The sequence below is a fragment of the Onychostruthus taczanowskii genome, unplaced genomic scaffold (genome assembly GCF_017590055.1).
Source record: "Onychostruthus taczanowskii isolate IOZ18803 unplaced genomic scaffold, ASM1759005v1 scaffold58, whole genome shotgun sequence".
NCBI lineage: Eukaryota > Metazoa > Chordata > Aves > Passeriformes > Passeridae > Onychostruthus > Onychostruthus taczanowskii.
The window spans coordinates 3,736,179-3,763,140 of record NW_024503457.1 but is presented as its reverse complement, the minus strand read 5'-3'; the positions used below and the strand labels follow the sequence as shown (position 1 = coordinate 3,763,140).

Genomic DNA, 26,962 nt, shown 5'->3' with positions numbered 1-26,962 from the left:
TGCTCAAATAACTAAAAGGGAGGAGCAGAGAAAGCATTTCCACCCCCACTTGTGCTCTAGGGCAGTATGCACCCATTCTTGGATACCTTGGGATTTTATCCTCTGCCACCACCCCAGCTGCAGGAGGAACTTGGTAAGGAAGGCAGAGCCCTCTACACCTTGGAGCTGGGCAGCACAAGGCAGGGGCAGCTGGTGCTACTGCTGCAAGGCAGGCACAGCACCTCCTCTGCCATTTCTAGCATGGCACAAGGGTATTTGGCACTAAGCTAGCAGACCACAAATGCACAGCCAACAAGCCAGGTCTGTTATATTTGCACCAGGGCTGAGCTCTGCCATCCTCTCCATCTGTACAAGCCACAAGACCGGAAGAGCTGTGCTCTGTAAGGCAGCCCCGATCCAAAACCTCGTACAAACACCAGCCTCCCCTCGCTGTGCCACTGCCACCAGTGTCCCCCACTTGCCCATGGGAATGGGTGGGTGTGCAAGAAACTCAAGGCATCACCTTGAGTCACACATGAGTGTGTTTGCCCATGGCTTTCCCTCTGCTCATGCAAATCCCAGAGCTGCAGCGCTGCTGCCATGACAGGAGCTGTCTTGGGGCTGCTGCAGAGCTGCCCTCCATGACAATGAGCAGCTGTGGAGCACAGAAGAGCAGGCTGTGGAGGCTTCCTACAGTACCAGGGAAGGAGAAATGAACAGCAAAGGCTGTGGTAACAAAGATGAAACCTTGATTTATGCCCAGAAGCCCGTGTTGCTGCCAAAGAGCAGCACTTGGTACCTCCTCCCTCCAGCAATCCAGAGACTCTGTTTCATTCCTAGATTTTAATAGCTTGTCTTTGACCCCACAACAGTTTGTGAGTTATGTGGGCAAAGCTAAGGGGAGCAGAGGCAATACCTCCATACCATATTTTGCCAGTCTGGAGGCATTCCCTTTGCACATACAGCACTTTTGGCTGATAAAATGCAGGAATTTTGGCTGACTAAACCTCCTTCCCTTGCTGCAAGACCTTTCATGTCACTACCTCTGTCTTTCCTGACGCATACAGGGCTTCCAGGCTCAGTTGACAGTGAAGTTGTGACAGAGACTTAGGAATACCAGACCATGGAGGTCTTAAAGCCCTATTACCACTTGGCACAGAGTGTACTTTCATGTAAAAGAAAATAAAGTAGTTGTGTTCTATGAGAAGTTTGAGGAACGAGAGAGGAGAGTGATGAAGACCCTGTGCCCCCAGGGAGAAAACAGGAAGACCTTTGTTCCCAGAGATGAAGATTATTTTAGAGATATATAATGACAACCTTTACTTTTGGACAACTCATCTTTAAAACAGTACCCCATAAGCTGACATAACCCATAAAGACAGCTGTGGAAAAGCTTGTGGAAAATGGGAGGGATTTCACGATTACAGATTTCCCCAGGGGACTGCTGTTCATGAAGAGAACCACGAGAGAACTATTTTCTAGTAGAGAAGTCTCCATAACATTAACAAGAAGGACTTCTCTCCCTAAGTGAACTGAAGAAAGACTATTTTAGAGGTGGTAAACTGACTAAAATTTTAGATTTTGTTTCTTTACATTGTCATTGGGAAAGAAAAGGTTGTAGGGGGAGAAGAAGTGTCCTGAAAGTTTTATTCTAATTCTTATTACTCCTTCTTTTAGCTACTGTTAATAAATTTTTCTTTATACCAGTTTAAAGTTTTGAGCCTGCTCTGCCTTTCTTCTAATCCTACCTCACAGCAGAGACTGAGTGCACTGGTGATTGGCCAGCACTGAACCCACCACACTCATTGGCCAGGAAATCTCAAATTAGCGAACCAAAACCATTACAATTTTATAGGATGGAAATCCTTCAATTTCTTTTCTAGATTACTGCGGACAAAAATAATTTTAGGGTTTGTTGTCATTTAAATGATATGGTTGTGCAGGACTGAAAGGAAGACTGTAACACTGGCAATCTCTCTCTAAGAATAGCACTGGCTCCTTCACCTCACACAAGATATTTTTGGAGCCCCTCCGTCTCCCTCCCCACCCCATTTCTGCCACTTCAGGGCAAAAGGTGAATTTGGCAGTGCTGGGTTAATCGTTGGACTCAATGATCTTAAAGGTTGTTGCCAACAGAAACGATGCTCTGATACTGTTGTCATGTGGGGATGGAATGATTTTCATTGCACACCCTGGCCAGAATAAAGTAAAGCCTGATTCTCTAACACTTTAAAGATGGTGTTGGAGAGTTTCTTTGATTCCCTTCCTTGTGGTGACACTAAGATTCTGTGATTCTCTGTTGTGTCTGCAGTGGGCTCAGTACCTGCACTGAGTACTAACCAACAGATAAGAGGCTTTGCCTAATTGGAGCCCTTGCATTTTGTAGGCTCAGACTATTTCCATTTTCCACAGCTGACAAGGTCTTCATGGTATTTTGCTGAGATCAACAACCAAATTCTCCACAATTTACTTCAAGGCCTTTTTGACATTCACTGATAATGTCTGCACAGTGATTACTTTGGGTGTTATTCTGCTGCAGGCATAGCTCAAAGTGCTCTCTGACTCCCCTCTGCTTGCCACTCAACTTGCATTCCCCAGCCACCACAGCCAGTCAGAAACTTTTTTAATGAGGCTGCTTTATCACTTATGAACATTATCATTCAGCACTGTGGGTAGATCTGTGAGTGAACAGCTTGCTAGTAGTAAATGGTGATAAGAAAGATGCCCTTGGCAAAGGCAAACAGAATTTTGCCCTGCAATAGCTCCCTTATTCTGGGCCAGTTCAGCATGCCCCTCTTATAAATGTGTTTCTATATGGCAAATGTGTTCATGTGTCTCCTGCCAGCAATTACAGAGTCTTCTCTGCTTCTCTCACCATTTAGTAATGAGGGAGACAGGTTTCTGTGTAGGAGTTATTTACTTCCCAAAATCTTAGAAGGATCACAGAATAGCAATAAAATAAAGGCAACAGGAAATCGTGGCTTCCATCATAAAACATCTGAATTTTGTAGAAAAGTCATTCACTCCATTAAATAGTAGGAACTAGAGGCTGTAAAATTATTCTCAAGACTACTAAAAGGAAAAGACAGGCAAAATAAAAGCATAATTCAGCTTGATGGAAACAAAAATAATTAAATACCTTTTATCACTATTTGCCAAACACATGCTATAGTTAAATCCTGAGAGCTGCATGTGATGTCACTGGCTTTAGGAATATGGTTGTCTCATTAGTGTTGTTGGTATGCACAACAGGTCTTCTAAAAATAGTCATGTTCAAATTAGAGCTGCAAAAACCCTGATGCAGTGATTCTCTGTAGTATCCTGCCTCATCTCTCCTTACATTTGTCAAAGACAAATTCTGTCTCTTCTAAACATTTTTACCCATCTTTAATAGTACAGACCACCAACACAATTACTGTATTGCAGTATGTATGTTCAGGGAGGAGAACCAAGATGCCTTTGTTTTTCAGTTTAATTAAAGGTAAGTGGTAAAATGGAAGTGACAAGACAAGCATCTTGCATGTCCTTATTGTCAATATTTCAGCAATCACAGCTTTGCTGCTTGCAATCATCTCCTGCAAATTTCTCAAATATTATTTGATGTTACTCCACTGGTTTTCAAAATTGCTTAGCAAGAAATGTTAAATGCAGGCTGGACTCAGAAAACTGAAGGTAGCTCTGTGGGTCAGGGGAGTGCAAGTTGCCAATAAGTGCACAGGAGGATGTATTTACAAAAGGTACTAAAGGGTGCTGGAGCAGCAAATCAGACAACCGAAAAGCTAAAGCCAGACATTGATTCTTATGTAAGTGTTACCTAATTGCTATTTCTTCCCAGAAATCAGTCCACCAGAGTTGTCTTGTGTTTCATTACAAATGACCCTTTGTGAGGACCCTTGACAGCAATGTGAGGTTTTTAAGTACTGCTTATTATGACTACATCAACTTTAACTGCAAGGACCAGCATTAGCTTTCTCTCCTAGGAATATGAAAGGTATTGTCAGGGACACACTATCATTGCTGTGAGGAATACAACACCTTACTAATCCTGCATTTGTTTGGTGCTAGAACATACACTGTGAACTCTGGCCACCCCTTGTAGTAACCAGACAGCAGTACTCTGAAATACAGCCAGTGCAATCAAAAGAACTACAGTGTTTTTCCACAAGAATAAGTCCCAGTCCCAGTCATGCTCATGAATACTGTGTGCACTTTGAAAGCTGAGTCCTCCCCAGAAGAGGACTTCTAAGAGTCCCTTAATTTTTTTTCTTTTTTTCCCCTTTTATTTTCTTTTCCTTTTTTTTTTCTTTTTTTTCTTTTTTTTTTTTTTCCTTTTTTTTTCTTTTCTGAAGCACTGGGTGAATCTGAGGAAGTTCTCAGCAAGGCATCCATCTACCTAGTATCTGGCCATTTGAGTGTCAGCTTGCATAGAGATGCTAGACTTGCAACTTTGCTGTGAGCAATAACTGATCCTGTAATGTGCAGGGGGGAAATTTTGCATTGTTCTGAACAATTTTCAATACACCAGCAGATTTTTTTCTACCAGATGGAAGGCTGAATTTGCTTTTGTTCTACTTGCAGCTCCTTCATGCTTACTTTCCCTGAGCACTCAGATGTGAAGTAAAACTGTGATTACACCTTCATCTTTATGATCTGCTTGCTTTAATGTATAGCCCCCGCCTCTACTTTTTGTAACACAAGCAGAGAAATGCCATGTGAGAGACAGAGCAGCCACATGTAATATATTTCACGAGAGACAGTCAGTTCCTTCAAGCAGAGACTGGATCTTTCTGGCTAGGAGGAGCGCTAGATCTTCCCAGCATTGCTTCTTCTGGATCAGCAACTCTGTGTTGCACCTTGGAAGGTTCTAGACTTGGGTGGGTTTCAGAGCTGGACACTGGAGCTGGAGAGAGAAAACACCTTTTTTTTTCTTGAGTGAAGGTGTGAGTGTCAGATTTTCACAGTGGAGGAGGATCATCTCTTCCTAGTGATTCATACACTCTGATCCTCAACTCCTCAGCTGCTTGAACCCCAGGGGCTAGGACAGGATGAAACAAAGAACTGAAAATTATTAAGAGGCATGAAGAACACTCAGCCCATTTCATTGACTTCTGTGGGATTGAATCTGAGCTTTCTTTGCTGAAAAGTGTTTCATTTATACAAACTAATCTGTTGCCCACATATAAAGAAACATTAAATTCTCAAAGTCTGCAATTCTCAACAAATTTTATACAGGGCATTTATCCTGCCATCAAAATACAAAAAGCTTTGTCTGAGGGAAGACAGCGAGAATTGCAGCTGGAATTACTTATAGAGTCATTCTTTAGAATTCCAAATGGTTTCATCACATGTAGATATCATGTGCTAAGCTGTAACTGAGTGTGGCAGAGAATCAGGGCCCCTACAAGGCGTATGCACAACACTAATGGCCTAATGCCAGTTCTAAGTATTACCTATGTATTTTGGTGAGTTGATTTGCACCTACATGCAGATTATGACTACAGTCAATTTTTCATCAACAATTTTCCATCAATGTCTAATAAGACAATGATTGCACTTTTGCAATCACATGAAAAAAATTACTTTGCATAGATCAGGAAAGATAATAATTATCATAAAGCTTACTTGACTGTGTTCAGAAAATTAGCAACTGCTCATGGAGGATTGTCAGTGAAAAGATGTCATGTAAAAGGAAATTATAAAAATTAGACATTTGGAGTTTCTGAGAAGAAAATTTTTGAAAAATATATTTTTGAGAAGTATGAAAACACAGAAATAGTACCTGTTGCAGAAGCAATATAAATGCGCAGCACTGTCACACTCAGTGATTGTTATGGCTCCCTGAATAATTACAGCAAATTAAGTTCTATAATTTTCTTTAATTCATACACAGCTAAAATAAAATTTCTCAGTTGAAAAAAACAAACTGGTGTTTTATTGACAAAAGAGCTACACTTTGAATGGAAAAAAGGATCAAACAGCAGACTGAGAACATATTTTTGTATCTAATTGTGCAGCAAACTGTGGAAATACCAAAATGATGCTGATGGTTTTCAATGTTATGCTTCCCTCTTCAATGTGATTACTCTAAGATGGGAAAGAACAGTGTCATAAATACCTGAAATATGAAAAAGAAAAATTAAATTATTTCAATGTTGATAATATACCAGTTTGTCATAGTACTAGGAACGCTTATCTGCAAATTAACACTAAATGAGAACGACATTTCTCCTCCAGTATTAGTCACGTGATGTAATTTGTAACCTGACAAAGTAAGCCAGAAGAAAGTAATAATTTGATCCTAGATGTTGCAATCACAGTTTCTTCCCTTCCAAAGGAATTTTAAAACATGATACTTCAGCTGATATCCTGATCCCATGTAAGTACTGAGGCATGTCTGTACTGATGGCTGTTGCTATAACCTTGCAGTTCCAAGAAGCTTCACTCGCTCTTGCTGTCAAACCCAGTTTTATGTTTTCACACAACTTCTTTTTCTTTCAGGCTGTGAGATTGAAAATGTGTAGGGGATAAACATGCAGAAAGCTGTGGTGAAGAACAATCTCCTTGGGAACACATTACCTTTTGCAGAGTTCAGCACTCCAAAGCTTGGAACACACAGAAAGGGAATTTGCTGATCTAACTTAAACGAAGTACCCCTGTATGCATGCATTATAAAATAGTATGTAATTACAGAAACTTCACACCTGTGCTCCTACAAAACTCATCCTTATTCCATGTGTGAAACTGATGACTGTTCCTGAGTGGGTAGATATACCTTCTTCTCTTCCTCATACACCAAATCATGTTGTTACTTTAAGGGGGTTTTTTAAATTTGATGGATTATTTCTAGAGAAACCCCTTACTGCATAGACACAACTAAGTGAAAAAGCTAATGCTATTCACAGCTAAGACTACGTATTTATATGCAAATACTGTATTTAAAGACCTGTAATAATAACTCTTCCTGTTTCTTACCAATTGGGATACTACTTGAAACAACTGAAATGAGAGTCCTTGCAGAGGAATCCTAAAGCAGACGCCATCAAAGGCCAGGAGAAGGTTTGCCTTAACTTTCCTCAAGTAGGAACAAATGTGAAGTCATAGTAGACAGAGAACATCCAAATTAAACCCCATCCCTAATCAGTAGATATTTGAGCTACCAGGTTTGCTAGGCAGGGTACCTTCACAACTGCGGATAAGAAAGAAAAGGGGATGGGACAAGTAGGAAGTTAATAATCTCCAATCTTGCTTACTATCTCTCCCAATGAAATTTCAAAGTTCAGTTATAAGCCTTGCACTCATGCAGCCAAGAAGGTAAACATCATCAGCGTGATTTAGAGGGCTTTCAGCACATCCCTCATGATCATTCAAGTAGATAAGGAAAACAAGATAAACAGAACAAAGCCATCTAGAAAATACTTCACTTTGTCAGCTGAATAACAAAGGTGTTTTACAGGGTTGCAGCTTGACCTAAGGTAGATTCATTAATTTCTCTCCTGCTCTACTCAGTTCCACACTGCTGGGTTAGTGATGTGTGGTAGCTACTGACCTTTTTCCTAAGGACACCCTTGTCCCTACCTTCAGAACACTTCCTGCTAATAATGTTTCAGTGTCTTTCCCATATCATTTCTGACACATAATTTTGCTGTGTTTTTCACATGGAGGGCACTACCATATAATTTCTCTTCCCCTGCTGTTTCCAGTATTGTCACTTACAGCCTTGAGCCTTCTTTTCTGACGCAGCTGGAGGACGGCAGCTGGGTGCAGAAACCCTTCTGCAGAGGTTTCCATGGGTAATGTTGATTCTCCAGGCAGCTGCAGTGCTATGCAGCAAGCTTTAGAGCTCCTTTTTATAGATGCAGTTATCAGTATGCTTTGACTCCTGGGGCCACAGTCATACCGAGAATAATCAAAATACTGGCAGTTCCCAGACTACATGTGGATGTAACTTGTCCTTACAGCTAGTAACCTTCATAGACATGAAGCTGTGAAACCTTTAGGGAATAGTGGAAATTAATTTTAAAAATACATTTCTGTCCTTGCTATGCAGTCTTTTCTAAAGTTCAGTGAATGCTGATGGAACAATTCACATGAACAGGTTTAATCAGGCCTGCAGACTACAATTATGTAAGCATGATGCAATTTGCTGGGACAAAAACATGGAACAAGTTCAGCATTTCATTACATTTCAATATGGATTGAGAGACTTAATTCATATGTAGGTGGATTGACTAAACTTGGCAGGTAGCTGGTTGTAACAGGAACTAAAGGTGTCTGGATGTGATGGTTATATATATGGTATACACACACACACACACACATGTTTACTTCTTACTAGTTATTCTATACTGCCAAATCTACTTAACCTTAACTGTTTTCCCCAAGTATGGAGTAACAGATTTATTTCAGGTCATGGGAAAGTAGCTCCAGCCAAAATCTAGAGCACCAAGGAAGCAGGGTACACTTATGTGGCGTGGTTAACTAAGTACAGACACAAAAATGAGAGGCTGGATGGAAAATCACATGAGCTAGGGAAGCCATGTATGCTGTGGGATTTTTCATCCCTTACTTAAGATACTACAGCACCCAGTCTGTCGTGAAAATTATCTTTTTATCTCTTCTTCAATGCTGATGCATTCATAGTTTTTAAGAGGGGCTATTAAACCATCTTGTAAGAACTTAAGGGCTTTTTTTTAAGTTTAAATTCCTGTCTGGATCTGAAAAAGCAGACCTGCTGCCTTTGCTGGAAATATTGTTTCTTACTGGTATTTCTTATTTCTTATGAAACATCTGTGCTGTTTTAAAAATATTAGGCACACTATATCCATGTACACCTATATTCACACATACATTGTTCTTTCTTGGTCCTATAGTGCTTTTCTTTCCCCTAACAGTTTCTGTTCTTTGGGCTCCCTGAAGCCAGCAAAAAAGAACCTCAGGGGAAAAAAACCCAGACACATATCTGATATTCAAAATAATAAATAAATTTCTTCCATTCTTGAATAGATAAAGAATCCTTATGGTTCCCACAAGCAGTCAAAGAAATACTTCCAGCACAAATATCATTGAGGAATTTCTCCTGGTGCTTCTTCTCCACTTCTGTCCTTAAGAGTAACAATGGCTGTGGGGTGGTATATGAGGAGCTGCACCACATTTCAGCACTGCTGGTACATCAAATATAGGTGACGTAGCACACATGTCACAATGTTAGGAAGCATAAAGCCACTCCCGAATAATTCCTGATAAGGCTGAGAATCATCCTGGTATTTGGCAACTGCTCTGCAAACACAAGAAGGGAAGCCTTGCTCACTAAAATGCAGGGTATGAGACAAGCAAAGCTCTGAATGCCTCAGCCTGTGAAACATTCATCTGCTGTCTTCATCTGCCTTTGCAGGGAACATGTCTAAATGCCTACCCTTAAAGGGAAGTCACTATTTTAAGGGAGCCACTGTTTTACTCTGGGAGCACAACAACGAGAATTTCTAGCAAACACGTTCACCACAACATAAAAACTTCAGGGATAAGGTTCCGATGCAAAAAGGGGGTGTGGGAGAAGTTATATAAAGTGTATTTCCTTTTGCACCAGATGGCAGATAGGAAGGCTGTGAGCTTCACTGATCTGAATGTGAACTAAGCCTACCCTTTCGCACTCTGCCACTGTCACCTGCTCCTTCAGAAGTAAAAGATCAACAGTAAATAGTATATTTTTCTGCTGATCACACCACCAAAGCAGTTTTCAGATTTGAGGGTTTTTACATTAGTTTCTTTGAATGCCTTTAAAAGCAACATGATCTCATCTGCCCAGAAGAGAGCAGCATTGATACCCTGGGAAGGACAACCAAGGTATTCTCTCTTGCCAGTGGGCCGGCTCATATCATCAGACAAAATATGGGGATCCAATTATTGTGCTGAAATTTAGGAATTATTTCTATTAATCAACTGATAACCTAAGCATTGATAATGGGAGTTTTTCCGTGTAACAGGCATAAATCTGAGTCAGTCACACAGTTGTGTTTTTGTTAGAGCAACAGAAACTGTTATTTGAGGCTTGAGTAAAAGTACACTGTGTTATAGACAAGGCTACCCTTGATGCACAGCAGATGTACCTTAATTAATCACAGAAACAATCTGCTGTTTGCAGGGAACTTTTGATGCACCCATTTTAAAGGGCATACACACCAAAGAGCCTGATGTCGAGAGATGAAGTATAACTCTGTTACCTAAAAAAACCTGTGCCTTCAGGATTTAGAGGAGAGGAGGATATTCTGCTTAACTGAGGCTTCCTTTTCTTCCATGAGACAACGCTGCCTCCTATTCAGCCCTGTGCCAAGGGGTGTCCGTGCGCCCGTGGCCATGTGGCAGGGCAGAGCTGTTCGCTGGGTGTGCCTGTGCCCTCGCTCCGCGGGGCAGCGCTGGCGGCGAGCCCGGCGCGGCTCGGCTCGGCCCGGCTCGGCTCGGCTCGGCTCGGCTCGGCCCGGCTCGGCTCGGCTCGGCTCGGCCCGGCTCGGCCCGGCTCGGCCCCGCTGCAGCTCCAGGTGCCGCTCGGCCCGGCCCGGCCCGGCCCGCGGCCCTGCCCGCGCTGCGACCCCGCTCCAGCTCTGCCCGAGCCCGTGGTGCCGCACGGTGATTTGAGCAGGACCACCCTCCCGCAGGGGCTGCCCTATGCCCGCTGAAGCGCAGAATTCCCTCCTACCCTCCCGCACAAAAAAAAAAAAAAACCCAATAATTACGTTTTGCTGAACGACCACAAATTTTCACAGCACTGCAGCGTCAGTTAAACCAAGCACAAACCTCTTTATTTTCTTTTCCTTGCCATTGGAGCCGAACTACTTTTACATTTCTGTGTGGGTGATTGCCTGTGATCCCGCAGAGGGAAGGTAGCTTTCCTGAAGAGTGTGCTGGAACAACTGTTGATCTCCCTTGTGAAATCCCATCTGTTGTCTGCAGCAACTCTTACTTGCTGGCTGAACAAGATAATGTTTCCCCAGCAGCAGCTGTAATTTTCCAAGCACTTTGCTGGGTGTAAAGTCAGAATTTTATTCAAAAAAGGACAAGCAGGGATATAATTTTGCTCTCTCCCTTCTGTTTTGTGGTGTGTTATGAATTAAACTGCTGGCAGTCAGGTAGGGCCGAGTCCTTGTGGGCTTCAGGCTTTGTTCAAGACCTCTAAATATGAAGAACAGTGTGCTAATTTTAGAGGTGGATTCTGGAAACGGGGAAGCCAATTTTTTAAAATATACTTTTCTGTATTATTACACCACATTTTTTACATTCTGCCATTTATTATTTAAATAATATCTAAATGAATGTTAGTTTACAGTGGAAACTAATCAGCAGAAGCTGAAGTTGGGAATATTTCAGTGTATTAGAAAAACGTTCTTCACCCAGAGGGTGGCTGGGCACTGGAACAGCTCCCCAGGGAATGGTCTCAGCACCAGCCTGACAGAGCTCAAGATGCGTTTGGACAATGCTCTCAGGCTCATGGTGTGGCTCTTGGGGTGTCCTCTGCAGGGCAGGAGTTGGGCTTTGATGATCCTTGTGGGTCCTTTTCAACTTAGAATATTCTGTGATTATGACTGTAATGAATAATTTGGGGAAATTAAAAAGAAGATTGTGATGATTCGAGAAAAAAAAAAATCCCAAACCAAGTGAACTTGAATAATAACCCAACCACCTCTTCTTCCTGGTTATTGGGAAATTCCTTGGGTTTGAAGAGCTGTACCTGAAACAACTCTCCCCTCGTACTAGTGAGACATTTCCCTCGTGCTAAAACATTTGATTTTTTTTTTTTTTCCCCCCAAAAAGTGAGCGAAATGTGAAATGCACAAATATAAGCCGGGACCAGCATCAGACTCGCGCCTCCCTGCCGGGCTGGCTGGGCAGGGAAGGCGGCCCGGCCCCGCGGGCGCGGAGCTGCCCTGCCCTCTCCTGCCCTGCCCTCCCGTACCCTGCCTTCCCTTCGCCTGCCCTGCCCGGCTCTCCCCTGCCCGCGGCCGGCCCGGGCAGGGGCGGGCCCGGCGGCCGCCCCCGCCCCTCGCAGGGCGGCAGAGAGTTGAACTGAGGAGCCGGAGCTCGGCGCGGGGCCGCGGCCGCGGCGCTGCTCGGCCTGGGGAGCGCCCGCCCGCGCCGGGGGCCAGCGGGGCGGCCGATGGCGAGGCGAGAGGACGGGCGGGACTGGGCGTACAGGTAAGGGCTGCCGACAGCGCTGAGCTCGGACCGCGCCGGCCGGCTGGGAGGGCGAGCTGCGCCTCCCCGAGCGCTCGGAGCCGGCCCTGCCGGGGGCTGCGGCCGGGGGAAGCCCCCGCGGACCGGCCCAGGCGCGGCTGTGGCTGAGGGCACCGAGTGGCCGCCGCAACCTTCCCTGCCCGAGGGCAGCCGCGGAAGGTGGCTTCCCTAAACCCTGCGTCCTCCCTCTCTGTTTTCCCTTTCTACCTTAGGAATGGAGTGGAGCATGAAATTAATCTGCACTTGCTGCTTGGGCAGTCGCAGTCGTAAATAAGAGATGTGTGTTCATGGACGTGTGAGGGGGTTTCGTGTGTGTATGTGGTTTCATGTTCCGTGTCTGCGGAGAAACCTGTCTCGGGGGTCTCGCTGCTTTTTACACCTGTGGGTTTTGTGTCACATTGGAGGATACATGCATACTAAGGTGCTCTTCTAAACAGCCAGCAATCTAATAGCGATTTGGGGTCTGAATATTTAATTGTTCCTCATCTGATTCATCCTTTACTACCTGTGACGCTCCCGTGAGCCAGTTTTCCCAAGGCTGTGCCAGTGCTGCTCCATGGCCAAATTCCTTCACCATGAATGAAACAGACAGTGTTTTGGGAAGTTAAATGCTGAAGTCTGTCCTGAAATCTTGTCTGACTGGACAGATCCCTCTGCCTGTTTAACTTCTGCGAAGCCCATTAGTGTCCTGTACTCAGGGAATAATTTGCAGGTACGGAGCACCCTGGGAAGTTGCCATAAATATAATTTAGCAAGGTGAGCTGATATATTAGAACAGAATCAGCCATGCAGTTCTGATACTCTGTCATTATTGTGCCGCCTGAGATAATGTGCTGTAACTTTGAACAATTGTAAAAGATAATAAAATAAACATTTCGGTACTACATATGAAGAAGGTAGCTCGACACAAGGATTTGTCTTTTTCCATGTTGTATATTTTCATGAAGATAATTTCAGAAGTTACCTGTTTAAAAAAATAACCTTTGTAACTTGTTACATGTGTACTTTCTGTTGTCATTTTTCTGCGCAGAACTGTCTGGAAAGAGAATTCAGGCCATACTGGAGCTGTTGTGCTATACTTCATGTTTTTCAACTGTTTGGCAGTGTTGTCCAGAAAAATACCTCCCAGACTTTTATGTAGCCGTAATTTTGTGTCAGTTTCGCACACAATGGGTCCTCTGCTCCAAAAACTCCTTTCTTAAAAAACCAGAGAATCTATGAAACTGACTGAACAGTACATGTTTAAGTTAATTTATTTAAACAGCTTTGATATGCTAAATGGAGTGTAACAGTTTGTGTGAAGTAGGCTTTTGCTGGGAGGAGGGAGTCTTGAGCTGCTTTTAGAAATAGCAGCTGGAAGTTATTTAAATCATACTTGCCTTTTTTTTTTTTTTTCTTCAGCTGTAGGTATGTAGAAACATTATTATAGGAATTCTTTTTATTTTGTAGGGTTGATCCATATGGGTTTGAAAGGCCAGAAGACTTTGATTATGCGTCCTATGAAGCATTCTTTTCCAGATACCTAGTGGTACTCACTAGAAGAGCAATAAAATGGTCCAAGCTCCTAAAGGGGAATAACAGTATACAGAAGAGTTTAAAAGGTGAGCTTCATGTCTCTTTATCAGTAAAAGTGCATTATGTTAGGATTCAATAGGTGTGTATTTTTAATACTAATTAAATACTGTTGAATACTATTTCTGTCCTCAAATGAAAACCAGTAGTATAAACAGTAATAATTCATAAGCAAGTATGCTGTTGTTAGAGGGATTTCATTTAAACCTTCCAAAAGAGTAATCCCTCTTCAGCACAGGAATATCTTGTTACATCTGTAACCCAGCTATTGTGGCCACTGGCACTCCAAGATGCCGTTTTGCAGCTGTTGGCTGTATTGTACTCTCTTTAAAAAGACATGAGATGATGTAGAAGATGCTGTCTTGAACCCCAGGGATCAGGATGGTAGGGCTCTCAGTTGCTGCCTCTTTAACAGTTCTTTAGGCTGCTGAGATTTTCTAGCTCTCCTTATCCTCCTTTTGTAAAATCACATGTACCATGCAGCTCAAAAGCTGTGTACTAGGAACTGATGGTAAATGCCTTAAGAAGTGAAGAAAGTAGGATTAATGCACTGGCTAATGCAATACTGAATAAAATGCTGACGGAAGTGTTAATGTCTGCTTCAAAGAGCATGAAAATCTGTAGTAATGTTTTATCTTGCAAGAGATACAGGTAGAAATAAATGCAGAGAGTCAGAAGGTGTTAGGGAATCCTGTGAAACTAAAGGATGGCATTTCCTCCCACTCTCTTTCTGGGTTGTGTTTCCATATAAGCATCTAAATTTTCCTGTTTGCTGTAAATTATGCTTATCAGGTTGCTTTCTCTGGTTGTCTTTTGGAGTTGGGCAGAGTTCTCTGAAGAATATTAAGGAAAAATTGAGTAAAATTTAGAGCTGTGCTCCAGGTGCAGCCTTTGGCTGGTGATTCTGATGGTTTTGGGGCAGATTTTCTTCCTTGGCACCAGAAATAGGATGATAACTAGCAAGATATTTTAAATATAACAGTGTGTTTTGTGTACAGATGTCTGTGCTGTGGGTGAGAAATTCCAGAAAATGTAGGTTTGAGCTATAACTGCTAGATCATATGCTGCTAACCAGAAAGGATCTACTTCTGCTATATTATTTTTTCATAGAAATATAAAGATGTTTTTATTTGGGGTGTCAAGTTTGAATGTAGTGAGAACAACATGCCATTTTGAATTTGTGAGGATTTTGAAATTTTGGAGAACTTAGTCTTCTAGCTGGGGGAGAATAATCTCTGTTTTCATTCATACCCTTCTCTTAATGTGTGAGTGGTAACAGTGGCAGCTTTTAGCAATTTCTGTGAGTTCATTTCATTTCTCTTTGTGTTCCCAGTTCTAGCATTTTAGAAACAGAATGTTACTGTGATACTAACAGTGGAATGCCTTTGGTCGTATTTTGGAGTCAAAACTTTGACCAAATCTCTCAACTTGTGCACCAGGCTTCAGAACCAATGGGCATGCTGCCCCACTGGGCACATAATTAAAGGCAGCAGCCTTTAATGTGGCTTTGATTGTCTCCAACAGGCTGCTCACTGTGGGAACTGGGATTCTGTAAGTGCACTGAGGGGACACAGGCAATGGCTCTGGACTGTCACAAGTCCTGTGGGCTGATGCATCATCTTTGATGCTACTGACTTGTGCTAAAGATACCTGGATTTCTAGGCTATGGATTCTCACATATACATGTAATTACAGGGAGGGTGACAGGAAAAATACTGAAGAAATGAAGTCTGAGTATAGATTCAGAGTTGTTACAAAAAGCTTTCTGCATTAGCCTCATCTGATACCTCAGAGGAGGAGAGTGAAAGCTTAACCTGTGCAATTACTGATTTTTAAATACTTTCCTTCTCATTTCAGTACTAAGATTGAATTCTGTGGCATGCACATGGAATTGTGTAAGAAGGTGTGTGCTTTATCCTGCAAGATGATTATGCAGTGATTTTCTTGCAGGCAAATAGCAGAAGCTCTGCTGGTTATTCACTGAATTTCCCTCCTCCAGGACCTGACTTCATTGCTATGAAGCTTTGCTCAGAGCTGCTGGCTCTGCCATAAGCTAGAACTGAGAAGAATATTTGATTTTGCCACTTCCCTCCCCAAACACAGTAGCTGTGAACCAATGTTGTGTGTCCTGCTGTGAGCAGATATGAGAGAGGCAGTGTATGTGTGGTATCTCAGTAGCTCCACACCCATTTGTCTACACACAGAGAAGCTCGTAATTTCTGCCCAGGCGAACAGGAAGAAGTGATGACTTGTGTTAATTTTCCAGTTTGGAAACATGGCATGTTCACATGCTGCTGGGTTTGCCTCATATCCAGTGTGGTTTGTATGTATATAATTCTGTTCCACTATAAGGAAAAAGAATTAGACTACATTTTAACAATGGTAATTAAGCAGTGCATTGTGTTGTTCTGTGTTGCAGCCTGCTGGTAGGGTGGGTCATGAGAATTTGGCTGACAGTTCCTTTCACTCATTCTCCAGTCTCTTCCTTTTTTTTTTTTTTTTTTCCCCCCCCCCCCCCCATCTTCACCTTGTTTCCACTGCACATGAGAGTTTATAATCATTGTTTGTCACTTGGCTTCTTTCTATCTCTCCCTCTGCCACTACTGAGATCCTCCTAATTTTTTTCCTTGTTTCATTCAGATCTGTCTTTATGGGACAAAAATACAGCTTTCTGCTCTGTTTTGTTTACAGGTGGGCAAAAAACTGTCTGACCTAATTGCTCAAACTATCCTAATTCTGACCAAAATCATGCTACACAAAAGAATTTGGCTGTTTGGTGTACTAGTAAAAAGTAGCCAGTAGCAGAAGATATTTTCTGATCTTTGATAAAATACAGTGAAAGGGAAAAGTAAATTTATTAAACAGTGGTTATAACATGAGCACTTCTGTTCCAGCCCAGGGCTTGGCAGAAGGAAAGTCAGCTTGACTGGAACTTTATTACAGCACTTATGTGCTCTGTTTTTCTTCAGTTATGTATTAATGAAATAAAGCTTTCAGTTCCTTGTATGCTGCTTCCAGCTCTTCCACAGAATTTTTCTTCTGGGGCCCAAGTGTATTTCCTCAACATTGAACAATAATTGTTAGTACCTGAAAAAGTAGATGCAGATGCTTCTCAAAAAATATTTTAAAGATGAGATAATTTTTGTTTTTAAATGTTTAGGGTATTTTTTGCTATAAACTTGAGTCTATGCTGTAGAGTGAAACAATGTTAATAGGGGAAAAAGGCAATGCAACACTTGCCTTGAAGCAGAAGTCTCCAAAATTCTCATATTCTACCATCAAACAAGGACAGGCAGGTTGAAATTACTTGTTTTTATACCTTGTTACTGTAAGTAGTGTTCAGTATTAGAGAAATGTTATTTTGTGCATATTTTTCTCTTGAAAGTTACTTTGGGTACTTGTCACTTTTAGACTGCTACCCTATCAGGTAGCTGTTTTTTCTTGTTAAAAGGAAACCACATTCATAAAGTGTGACTCTAAACTTGTGAAACTGGCACTAAGTGTCAGAGGCAATTGAATTATTGAGAGAGGGGGAGGGTTTCCTAAAAATTGATGTTTCATATTTTGTTAATGAACAGAGGCCAAAATTTTACCTAAAGATATTTCTTACCTGTGTATGGTCTAGAATTTAGACCACCTACTGTGATTGTCCTGGGAGTGATTCTGTGTGCAGTGCTTGGGGGTATTCAACAGTGCTACGTTTGAGATCAAGCCCTTGGTTTACAACTGGCATTGGATGTGTGGGTGGAGACCTATGCACGACCTGGCTTCATCTGGGAAAGCTTCTCAGATGTTACAGTGGGAGGGTATTCTGCAGTGTGAACTGTTCTTGTGGGCTTCTTAGTTCCCAGGGATAATGTGGAGGAGAGTTTATATATGTATATTTTTGTATAAAGACAATTCTATTTATAGAATGTGATATATCTATGTCTTATCTGCATATATAAATGATATATGTTCAACTGCAGCTGTCCTCCTTTTTAGAACTATTTTGCTGCTTCTGAATGCCAGTATGCAGATCCTAGCAAGTATTATAATGGTGTGAGGAAAAAAAGCACAATGTAAAGGGCTTTTGCATTCCTCAGGGAGTGAGGGAGCTGGGTCAGTAGTCACTTGGGGTGATAGAAGCCCCTGGCTGTCTCTTGCCATGAGAATGATGACACTGAGGAATAATGAGTGTGTGCTGTGCTGCAGGCTGCTTTTCCCTTGTGCCACTGTCAAAGGCTTGTCCCTGCTTCTCTTGAATTTAATGTGTATTGTTGGATATCAATGTTGGCTATGCTTCCAGAATTTACAGTTGTTCCAGAAAAAAATGTCATTGGGATTATGTGCTAAAATGCTATAATCCAGTATTTAAACCAGTAAGTTTGTTTCTAGACTCATCTGAATGTCCCTTGTTAACCTAAATGGGAATGGTTCTTGGTAGTCATTTCTGTATTTGCTATGTCAATGTATAGGATTTCTTGAGCATTAGAGTTCAGAATCTTATAAAAAGGATGAAGTGGGGATTATTAAGCCACAAGTGAAGAACAACAACACACAAGTGAAGAAACAACAAGTGAATTATTAAGAAACTATTATTAAGAAATAAGTGAATTATTTCCAGTCTAAAAGAAGGTTGTATTTAAGGTAACTTTACAGCTAGAACTCTAGAGTCTGTAACCTGTAATATAAATCCTCATTGAATAGCTAACCAAAAACTGTACCCTGCAGACTAGGCATGTATTACAAATATGTTTCTTTGAGAGAAAACACCAGATTTTAGGTGGGTGAAATGCTCATTATTTGTGCATTTTTATGTTGGGTGTCCTGGGGGAAGCAGCTTTGGGTCCTAAAGGATAGGCAGCTGTAATTAGGTGGAATGTATTTAGAAGGTGCCTGGCTGAGTTGTACAACCTTGCTTCACTCTGCTGTTTTTAAGGCCTTTAATTTAGGCAGCATTTATTACAGAACTGTGTGATTCAATAAAACCTGGCTAGGTAGTGATATTGTGTGTGGTAATGCGTGGGCGGAATAAAAATCCCCACTTGGATTTGAGTCCCATAAAATTTAGAGAGGAGAAGTTGATGCTTTTATTGATACAAAATGATTCATTTAGTACAAAATGTCTGTTTCATTTGTTATTTGCTTCTCTGCGAAAAAAGGAGAAGAATCTCAAACATTCAGCTGTCTTTTTGGATCAGAAAAGGCAAAGCTGATTTAGGAGTATGTACCCATAAGCAGCATTGACTCCTTATTAATATTTTTCATACCATTCCCAGGAGGAAGCTGCTCTCATTGTCATTAGCCTGATGCTTCTTCCTGTAATTTTGCATCATAGTTATTTACACTGAATCATCTGCTTTAAAAAAAAACCCTGAAGCACACCCTTGTGATGAAAATGATGCAGGAGATAAGAGCTACTTTAGATTTGAAAAGACTTCCACAGTTATTCTAGGAAAAAATCATCTGCTGCTCACTTACATCTCCAGTTCTTCCGGGGCTCATTTATACAGGAGGCACATATTTCATAATCCTCAGATTCTGCTGTATTTCAATGGTCAGTGCTGAGCTGAAGCCCTAGGGTTATGGTAACTTGGTCATTGATGTTAGAGCTAAATGGGCAGAGCCATCGTTTCAGAGGCCACTGGTGATGTAGGAAAAGTCAAATCACTGCTTGTCTGAATGAAAAAGGACAAAGATCAAGGGGGAAGTTTTGCTTTGTTTGTTTCTCCATCCAGAAAAGCAGAAGAGGAAAGGATTCAAAATTCGCACAAGGGAGGAGAGGAGGGAGGAAAACCTGAGTCTGAAGATCTGAGGGGGGAGTCTGAATGACAAGAACTTAGGAGTGAATCTAAAATATACTGTGCAACTGAGAAGTAAATGCTTAGACTAAAATGATAGCATGGGAGAGAAAACATAATATCCAGTCAAGAGTTTTCCTATGACTTCTTAACTTCAGGCTGCTCATTTAAAAAAGAATAATACAGTTGGATATTTTCAATTTCTTTAAAAATGAACAAACAAAACCAAACTTCTTGTCTTGCAGTGAAGAGATATATCAGGAAAGGCATCCCCAATGAACACCGTGCATTGGTCTGGATGATTGTGAGTGGGGCCCAAACCAACATGGAACAAAACCCTGGGTATTACCACAGACTGCTTGAAGGAGAGAAGAATGCCAAGCTGCTTGAAGCAATCAAAACAGGTTATTCTCTTGATAATGCTGTTTTTCTGTATTTATCCATCCTATGGCCTTAAGTGTTAGAGATCAAGTTATGTCATGGAAAACTTAATGTTTCTGTAGTAGTGGTTTAAGTGCTGAATTAACACTTAAATTAGATTAGCCATAAGCTCTTTAACAGCACAGATCTTTCCAGGTTCATCGTGTGGTTAAAAGCATTAAGGAATGCTTTTAAGGAAGATTAGAAATTATTTGAGAAGGAATAAACTAGAAAACATTACAGTATCACCTAAGTGATTGAATAGCTGTAACTTTGAGCCATGACACCTGCCTTTGAGTCTGTTTCTCCTTAATTCTGTCCCATAGGACTCTGGAGCAGGGATGGTTGAACATGTGGCACAGAGGCCCATATGGGGCAGGTGAAGTATGCTAGGATTTCAGGTTGAGTAAGAAGACAGATAAGAAAAAGCTGTTGAGAGATTTATATGAATTATACATGGTGCAAAGAGGGTGAATAAGGAGCAATTGTTGGTTTTTGTAACATAAGAACCAAGGACACTGAATGAAATTTGCTGTGCTGCAGGGTTAGAAGAGTTGTGGCACTTGTTACTGTGCTGCAGAGCTTACAAGAATGAACTGGTTTAAAAAGGAATTTGATAAACTGAGAGGTGGGGGAATCCACTTGATGCATGAAATATTAAACACTAAATGTAAATCCCTGGGAGAAATGTCAGGAGGTGAAACACCCCTCCTCTACTAATCCATTTTCACGTGTGCTTTCTGTGAACATTGATCAGTGGCCAGTACTGATGGCTGGGTATAAGGGCACCCAGACCTTAGGCTGGCCCGAGAAATGTCAGGAGGTGAAACACCCCTCCTCTACTAATCCATTTTCACGTGTGCTTTCTGTGAACATTGATCAGATGGCCGGCACCCAGACCTTAGGCTGGCCCACTGGGAGGAAAAAGGCAGTAGGTGAGGACAAACAAGTAGGAGTTTGATGTAACTGATACTTGTGCTGAAACCTGCTACAGCAGAGCCTTTGTGGCCAAGCTGATATTGGCTGAATTGGCCAGTTAAAAAGTCAGGAGGTTAGGCTGTGCTCCAGAACAATGCCGAGGTCATTTGGTTAGAAAGGCACGTTGTCTTTTTCCTCTTGCAAAAAGCCAGGTATTTAAAGTTTGGGTGTTATGGATTTTTATTCAAGTTGGATAAGCATTCAAAAACTTTTGGTTTATGCAGAGTTTCTTCTCTGCTTTTCCCCACAACAGCAGTACTTTGGGCTTTTGGGACTACACGCCTTAGTAAGGTATTCTGGAGCATAAACTTCATGTTCCTATGAATATGGAGACTAGCCAGAAATCTGCAGGCTCATATCCTGCTCAGAACTAGAAACAGTAGAGCTGTTATTCTGAATAAAGAGGGAGCTAGTAAGATGACTTTCTAAAGCCCACCTTGGTAAGGGTCTGGAAAAGCATCAAACTATTCAATTGGGGTAAAAGTGCTGCAAGAGAGAGTTGAAAACAACTTTTTTTCCAGTACTAGACAAAGGACAGGAAGGGTCAGTAGGTGGCTTTCCCCACAGGTTAAAATGAAATAAAAATATTTTTGTGGGGGAGGAAAAATACTGGGAGAGGATAAAGATCTGTTTGTGAATTATGGAGGAAATAAAGTTTCAGAAGAGCTACTGCATTGATTGGAAAACTGCAGAAGAGAAAATTAACATGGAGCAAGTGAAGGAAAAGATAAGGAAAATGGCTTGGAAGATTTTATTGGAGGGGAAAAAATATAATAAAGACCTCAGACACTCCTTCAGAAAGGAAGAACCAATGTGGACGTAGGATGGATAAAAGGAACAAAGTACTTAAGGTGAATGTAAACTTTGTGGTTAGTGTGTTTAATTAACTTATGCTCCTGTTGACTGTGCACATTTTATAGTGGGCTTTGGCTGAGGACTCAAAATTTCAGTGTGAATTGTTACCTGACTTTGATTTTGTCTCTTCAAGTGTTCTTCTCCCATTACTGTAGTTGTTTTTAATAATAAAGCAAGGTAAGGTCTGGAATTGTACCTCTGTTTGCTTTCACATTTGCAATTTCCAGAATTTTCAGGCAATGGTGCAGTATTTATTCCCACAGCTGTGGAGTTACAGCCCAGCACAGTGCTGGGGTTTATAAACAAGAGAACAGCAATCACACTTTTTCCTTTTTTCCCAGGGAAGGGGCAGGAGGACAAGGCCAACCAAAGACTATTTCAAATTCAATTTAAAATGTGTAAAAGCCAATGTATCCTCTTTCTTTCACATGCCCAGAAGCTGCAAACAATTTTCATGTATGTTTGAAACTAGTTTTCATATGGGAAAGTTTTTGGTGTGGTAATCAGGTTAAAAAGTGCAGATAGACTGTGTGAAGAAATGGTCTAATCTTTAAAGGAAAATCTGATTAGTAATAGCAACGGAAGTTTTTTACTTAAATCTGTAATCTGTTCTTTCACCATTTTTGCCCTTTAACTTCCTGATTCTGATCTGATGAGCTTTATTGCTACTTTATTTTATATGGTATGTGCTCTTTGAACATTTTTGTTTTTTTAAGAAAAATGTGGAGGTAACAGGCTTCTTACTCTAACCATTAAAAGAGAGCTAAAAGAATGCAGGTGTCTAAATTTTCATGTCTTAGTTTATATACACATTTAGAAGTGCATGCATTCCAGCAACACTTGGTTTTTTCATGCCCTATTATAGGAAAGTTTAGTAGGACAAATGATGTAAGATAAGAAGTGGGTGTCCTAATGCAGAGACTACATAGCTGGGTGCAAAAAGACTGGATTGCAAGTTTAGCTTCCTTGGGGTAAGCTCCCTTTAGGCTGAGCTGATTTGAATTTTAGCTCTTGTATCTTGTCCTTTCTCTCCATTGAAAAACACACTATTGAACAGAAGTGTCTGTGTCTGCAAATGCTCAGGCACGTACATGCAGCTAATCTGTGTTTCCACTCTTGCAGTTCATGAGGTGGAATTGTAGGTGCTGTGAAGGCTATGATTTTATACTTACCAGTCAGTCCCAGAGCCTGAGCTGTGCTGTGTGACAGCTGGTGTAAGGATCTGACTATGGATTGGATGATAGTTGCAGGAGCTTAACTGAGTTTATGACAGGGTCAGAAAAGTAATTCAAACAATGGTCATTGCCATTTCACTGGAGACAGGGAATATTTTACTATCAAAGCACTAAGAAGCTTCTCTGAAGCATCTCTGAAACTGTGAGTGGAAGTTGGGGATTTTTAGGTGAGTTTAAAGCATTTAACCATGCCAGAGGAAGGGGAAGAGCATTGTCAGCCCTTGCGACTCTCTGTAAGAGGAGCCCTATCTCAGGTCATATCCAAGCAGCTGCCTCGTGTGGTCTTTGGTCTACTAGAACAGCTGAAGGGAGTGAAGTGTGTAGTGACACTTCCTCAGACTGTTTTTCCTAGTCTCCAGTTATCTGCTGTTTCAAAAGTTGCCAAGACATATGCTGCATGTTTGTGCCTAATAATGCTGGATGGGAAAAAATTCAAAAATTTTGCTCATGATTTTGCAGATTTGTGCTGTCTCAATGCTGTTAAGCATCTCCCTCTAAACTAAGTAGCTTTTATCCACCTGGGTTATATATGGTAGCCATTTCATGTCTGTGGTCTTCCTTGTTTCCATTCTTTCTGTAATTTCTCTAATTCTGGTATCATCTTTTGGAGATGAAGGGGACTGGAATTTATGCATGTGCCTCTCAGATTTCTACAGTGGCAATATTGTTCTTTTGTAGGAAATCCTAACCCTGTTGGCTTGATTACTGAAAGCTCTTGAACTGTTACTTGGTAGTAGGGGTTGCGAGGGTCAGTTTTTATGACTTTAGTTAATGAAAAACTTGGCCCTAACTTAAACAAACAAACCCCCCAGGTCTCCAAAACAATTTCTGTTTCCAGGTGTTGCAGGAAAAAGCTTGAGGATGACTGCTAAACACCCAGTTATAACAAATCTAAAATACCCTTTAAGTATACAGTTTTTACAAGTTGCAGTTTATGGCCTAACCTCATTATTCTGGATTTGCAGTGGAGTTTTTGAGTGCTTGTAGTTGGCAGTTGAAGTGAATTTTTGCTCTGCTCTCTACTATGTAAAATAAGAAAGAATCATGTGCCTGGAAGCTCTTCAGAGCAGATGCGCATCGCAGATGTAGCAGTGGCAAAGAAACGACCGTAAGTGGAGTAGGATATGTTAGTTATAAAAATACTTGTGTAATACACTGACCACCTGTGTCTTGGAGTGGGAAGTACTAGGATATGAAAGTAAAAGTGCTATGGTTTAGGAAATGTTTTCTTCAGTTTAGCACTCCCACTAAAACCATGTGCAGTTGTCTCCCTGCCTCCAGCTGGAGGGACAAAAGGCAAAGATCATGGGCTGGGATAAGAGCAATTTACTGGAAACAGCAATGAGATACGAAAATGAACGGTAACAGCAACAATATTAATAACAAAAGGTATATAAAACAATTCACACAGAACGAAAACAAATTATAGTAGACAATACCAGGTGGCTCCCTCTGCAACTTTCTCAGCTGGATGGAACCCCTTCTCCCTGGAAGACAGTCCCTTTCCCAGGCCCCTGGCATTGGTGAGGTGGTATAGAACAACCTCCAGGCCCTATAGTCACACCCCCTCCCAACTACTGCAGAAATTAACCTTGTCCTGGCTGGGATCAGGACAAAAAGGATGGATGAGATAGCAAGGTGAAGAAGGTTGTCTTGTAGATGCATGACCTTTGAAGTACCCTAAGTAGGAAAAGCATGAGACTGGTTCCAAAAGCATTGGTTTTCTGGACTACACTTTGAAATCTTTGCTCCAGAAATAGCATCAATGACTGTGGTTCTTGGTACCAAAATAGACATCTGTTTTATAAACTGAGGCTAATGTATTCTGCCTGTTTGTGTTACTGAATGAGGTTGAAATACTGCAGACCCATGAGAGGGAAGAAAGAATCCAGTGGTCTTCTCATGGTTGCTGCACAGAGATAAATCAGCAGGAAAGCTGTTGGTTCATTTTGTTTTATAGCAGTATAAAACTACCAGCTCAGAGAGCTGAAAGATTGCAAAAAAAAATTGCTATTGGGATTTAATCTGAATTTACTACAAAAGAGTAGCTAGTCTTTTCATTGTGACCTTCTTCCTGCTTCTGTGCTCCCATACCTAGTTTTATTATAAGCAGAAGATCTGCACATAATGAAAAGATGGTCATAATTTTGGGATTTATTCAGCAGTGTAAGGTTCTAATGTTCATTTTGCTGTTTGAAAAGAACCCTGATTTTTTTTATTCCCCCCAAAACTGGACTAGTTTGAGGCTGTGTTCCTTTGGACAGTAATGTCTATTAAGAGTGAAGTAGATTAATGGAGAGTAGGTCAGAGGGTAGGCTGTGCAGAGCACGAGAAGGAGGTGTTTGTATGTCTCCCCTGGAACAGATGGGTTAAGTGGATGTAAGTGGTGAAGCCAAATGAACAGCCCTTGCCTGCTCCTTCCATTTGCCTCAAGCCATCTCTGACCCTCATCTTGTAGCATGGTAAAACATTGGCTTGTGTGTGCCTGTGGAGGGCTGAGTTCCCTCATCTTGAGCCAGAGGAGCCTCTGGAGGAACTGGAGGAGAAGGGAGAGCATGCAAATGGAGCAGAAAGGGCAGGATGGAGAGGGAATGGGATCCTTTGCTCTTGTGCTCAAAGGAATAATCTGGCACAAGGAGTCCTGTGAAACCATGCTCCATATCTTCTATTAAGGGTAAAGCTTTTTAGGTCTTGTATCTTGTTTTTTTTTCCTCCATCCCCTCACACTAAACTAAAATATTATTACTAAATATAAAGGAAAGTTTTAAATCGTTCATAAAACCAGGGAAGGCTTCCCCCAGTCCTTTTGGGAAAAAAACATGCTCTGCAATCAGAAAACAAGTTGCAGCTGATTCTCCCAATTGCAGGTTGTGAAATTACAGATGAGTTCAGTTTGAGTAGTGCCTGCTTTGTATGTGATGGACTTTTCTTACTCTCCCCTCACCCTCTGCATACCTGGGGAGAAGAGCCATGGCTAAAATTCAGCATTAATCTTTTCTGTAACATTCCTTATATACTTTAATAAAGAATAAATTCTGATTAAGCAAATACTATGCTGCATAATCTTCCTACCAAGAAGAAAGAAAAGAAATTTATTTGTCCTGCAACTGTCTATTGTTCAGGTCCTGTCAAAAATTGTCTTTCTCCTTGTGTTTTTCTTCTCATACACATGAGAGGTGAAGTGAAATATTTTCCTGCAAATGATTTGTTCTCTTTAAAAGGAAGAAATAGCTATTAGTGTGATAACTCCTTCATGCATGTGACTTCCACTACACTATTCATGATTTTGGGGAGCTTTCTTCCTTTGGTTGCTTATAGCTGAACTTTGTGTCAAAGCTGTAACAGACTTCTTCCTTTAGGCCGGAAAAGGCTGATAAAAAGTGATAATTCTTAGGACATGAAGATCTGTACAGAAGTGCTGTTACTGAAGTTTGTTTTTAACTTTAACCTAATTTGTTGTTGTTAAATATAACCCAAACAACTACTCATATTTTATTAATAACTCTTGGGTTTTGAAAATCTGCAAAGTTACTTTTAGACATTTAAGTTGGAGAGAAAAATTCTATTTAAAGATCACATGCACAGCTCTTTGCAGGTGACCTTGGGTTTTCTCTTTATGGAGTGAAGCAGGCCAAAAATTAACTCTGCCTGTTTTTTTCCAACAACTAAGGGCTGTTTTGGGGTGACTAGCTCAAACTTGCATGTCTAACTTCTAGACCTTTTTAAGGAGAGATGAATCCTACCATTAATGTTTGGTCTGAAAGAAATTATTGCTTGGAAATGTCAGTAATTGCATACTCCTTACTTGGTTAAGCATTGAGCTTGAAGCATGTGGGAATGTGCTCTGCTGCTTGGTTATCAGAAACCACTCTCATTCTTGATGATCTTGCACCAGTGAAAACACAACTCTTCTCATGA

At 41.3% G+C, this 26,962-nt stretch overlaps 1 protein-coding gene and 1 long non-coding RNA gene across 3 annotated transcripts in view; one reads left to right on the top strand and one right to left on the bottom strand.

Annotated features, from left to right (window-relative positions):
- Positions 1-2,877: 2,877 nt before the first annotated feature.
- On the bottom strand, positions 2,878-7,965 carry LOC121343155. The gene is made up of 2 exons (XR_005953658.1): positions 7,693-7,965; positions 2,878-5,014 (listed from the first exon to the last, which is right to left on the bottom strand). It is a non-coding gene; the product is annotated as an uncharacterized LOC121343155 (long non-coding RNA).
- Positions 7,966-12,027: 4,062 nt separating this feature from the next.
- GRTP1 (growth hormone regulated TBC protein 1) overlaps positions 12,028-26,962 on the top strand; it is a 33,930-nt gene continuing 18,995 nt past the window's right edge. Inside the window, exons 1-3 of one of the 2 annotated variants that reach the window (XM_041418087.1) lie at positions 12,028-12,162; positions 13,651-13,802; positions 19,802-19,960. In XM_041418087.1, coding sequence (XP_041274021.1) covers positions 12,125-12,162; positions 13,651-13,802; positions 19,802-19,960 — 349 coding nt within the window. In that variant the 5' untranslated portion in view covers positions 12,028-12,124. The remainder of the gene's footprint in view (positions 12,163-13,650; positions 13,803-19,801; positions 19,961-26,962) is intronic. The other variant, XM_041418088.1, reaches the window with a different exon arrangement.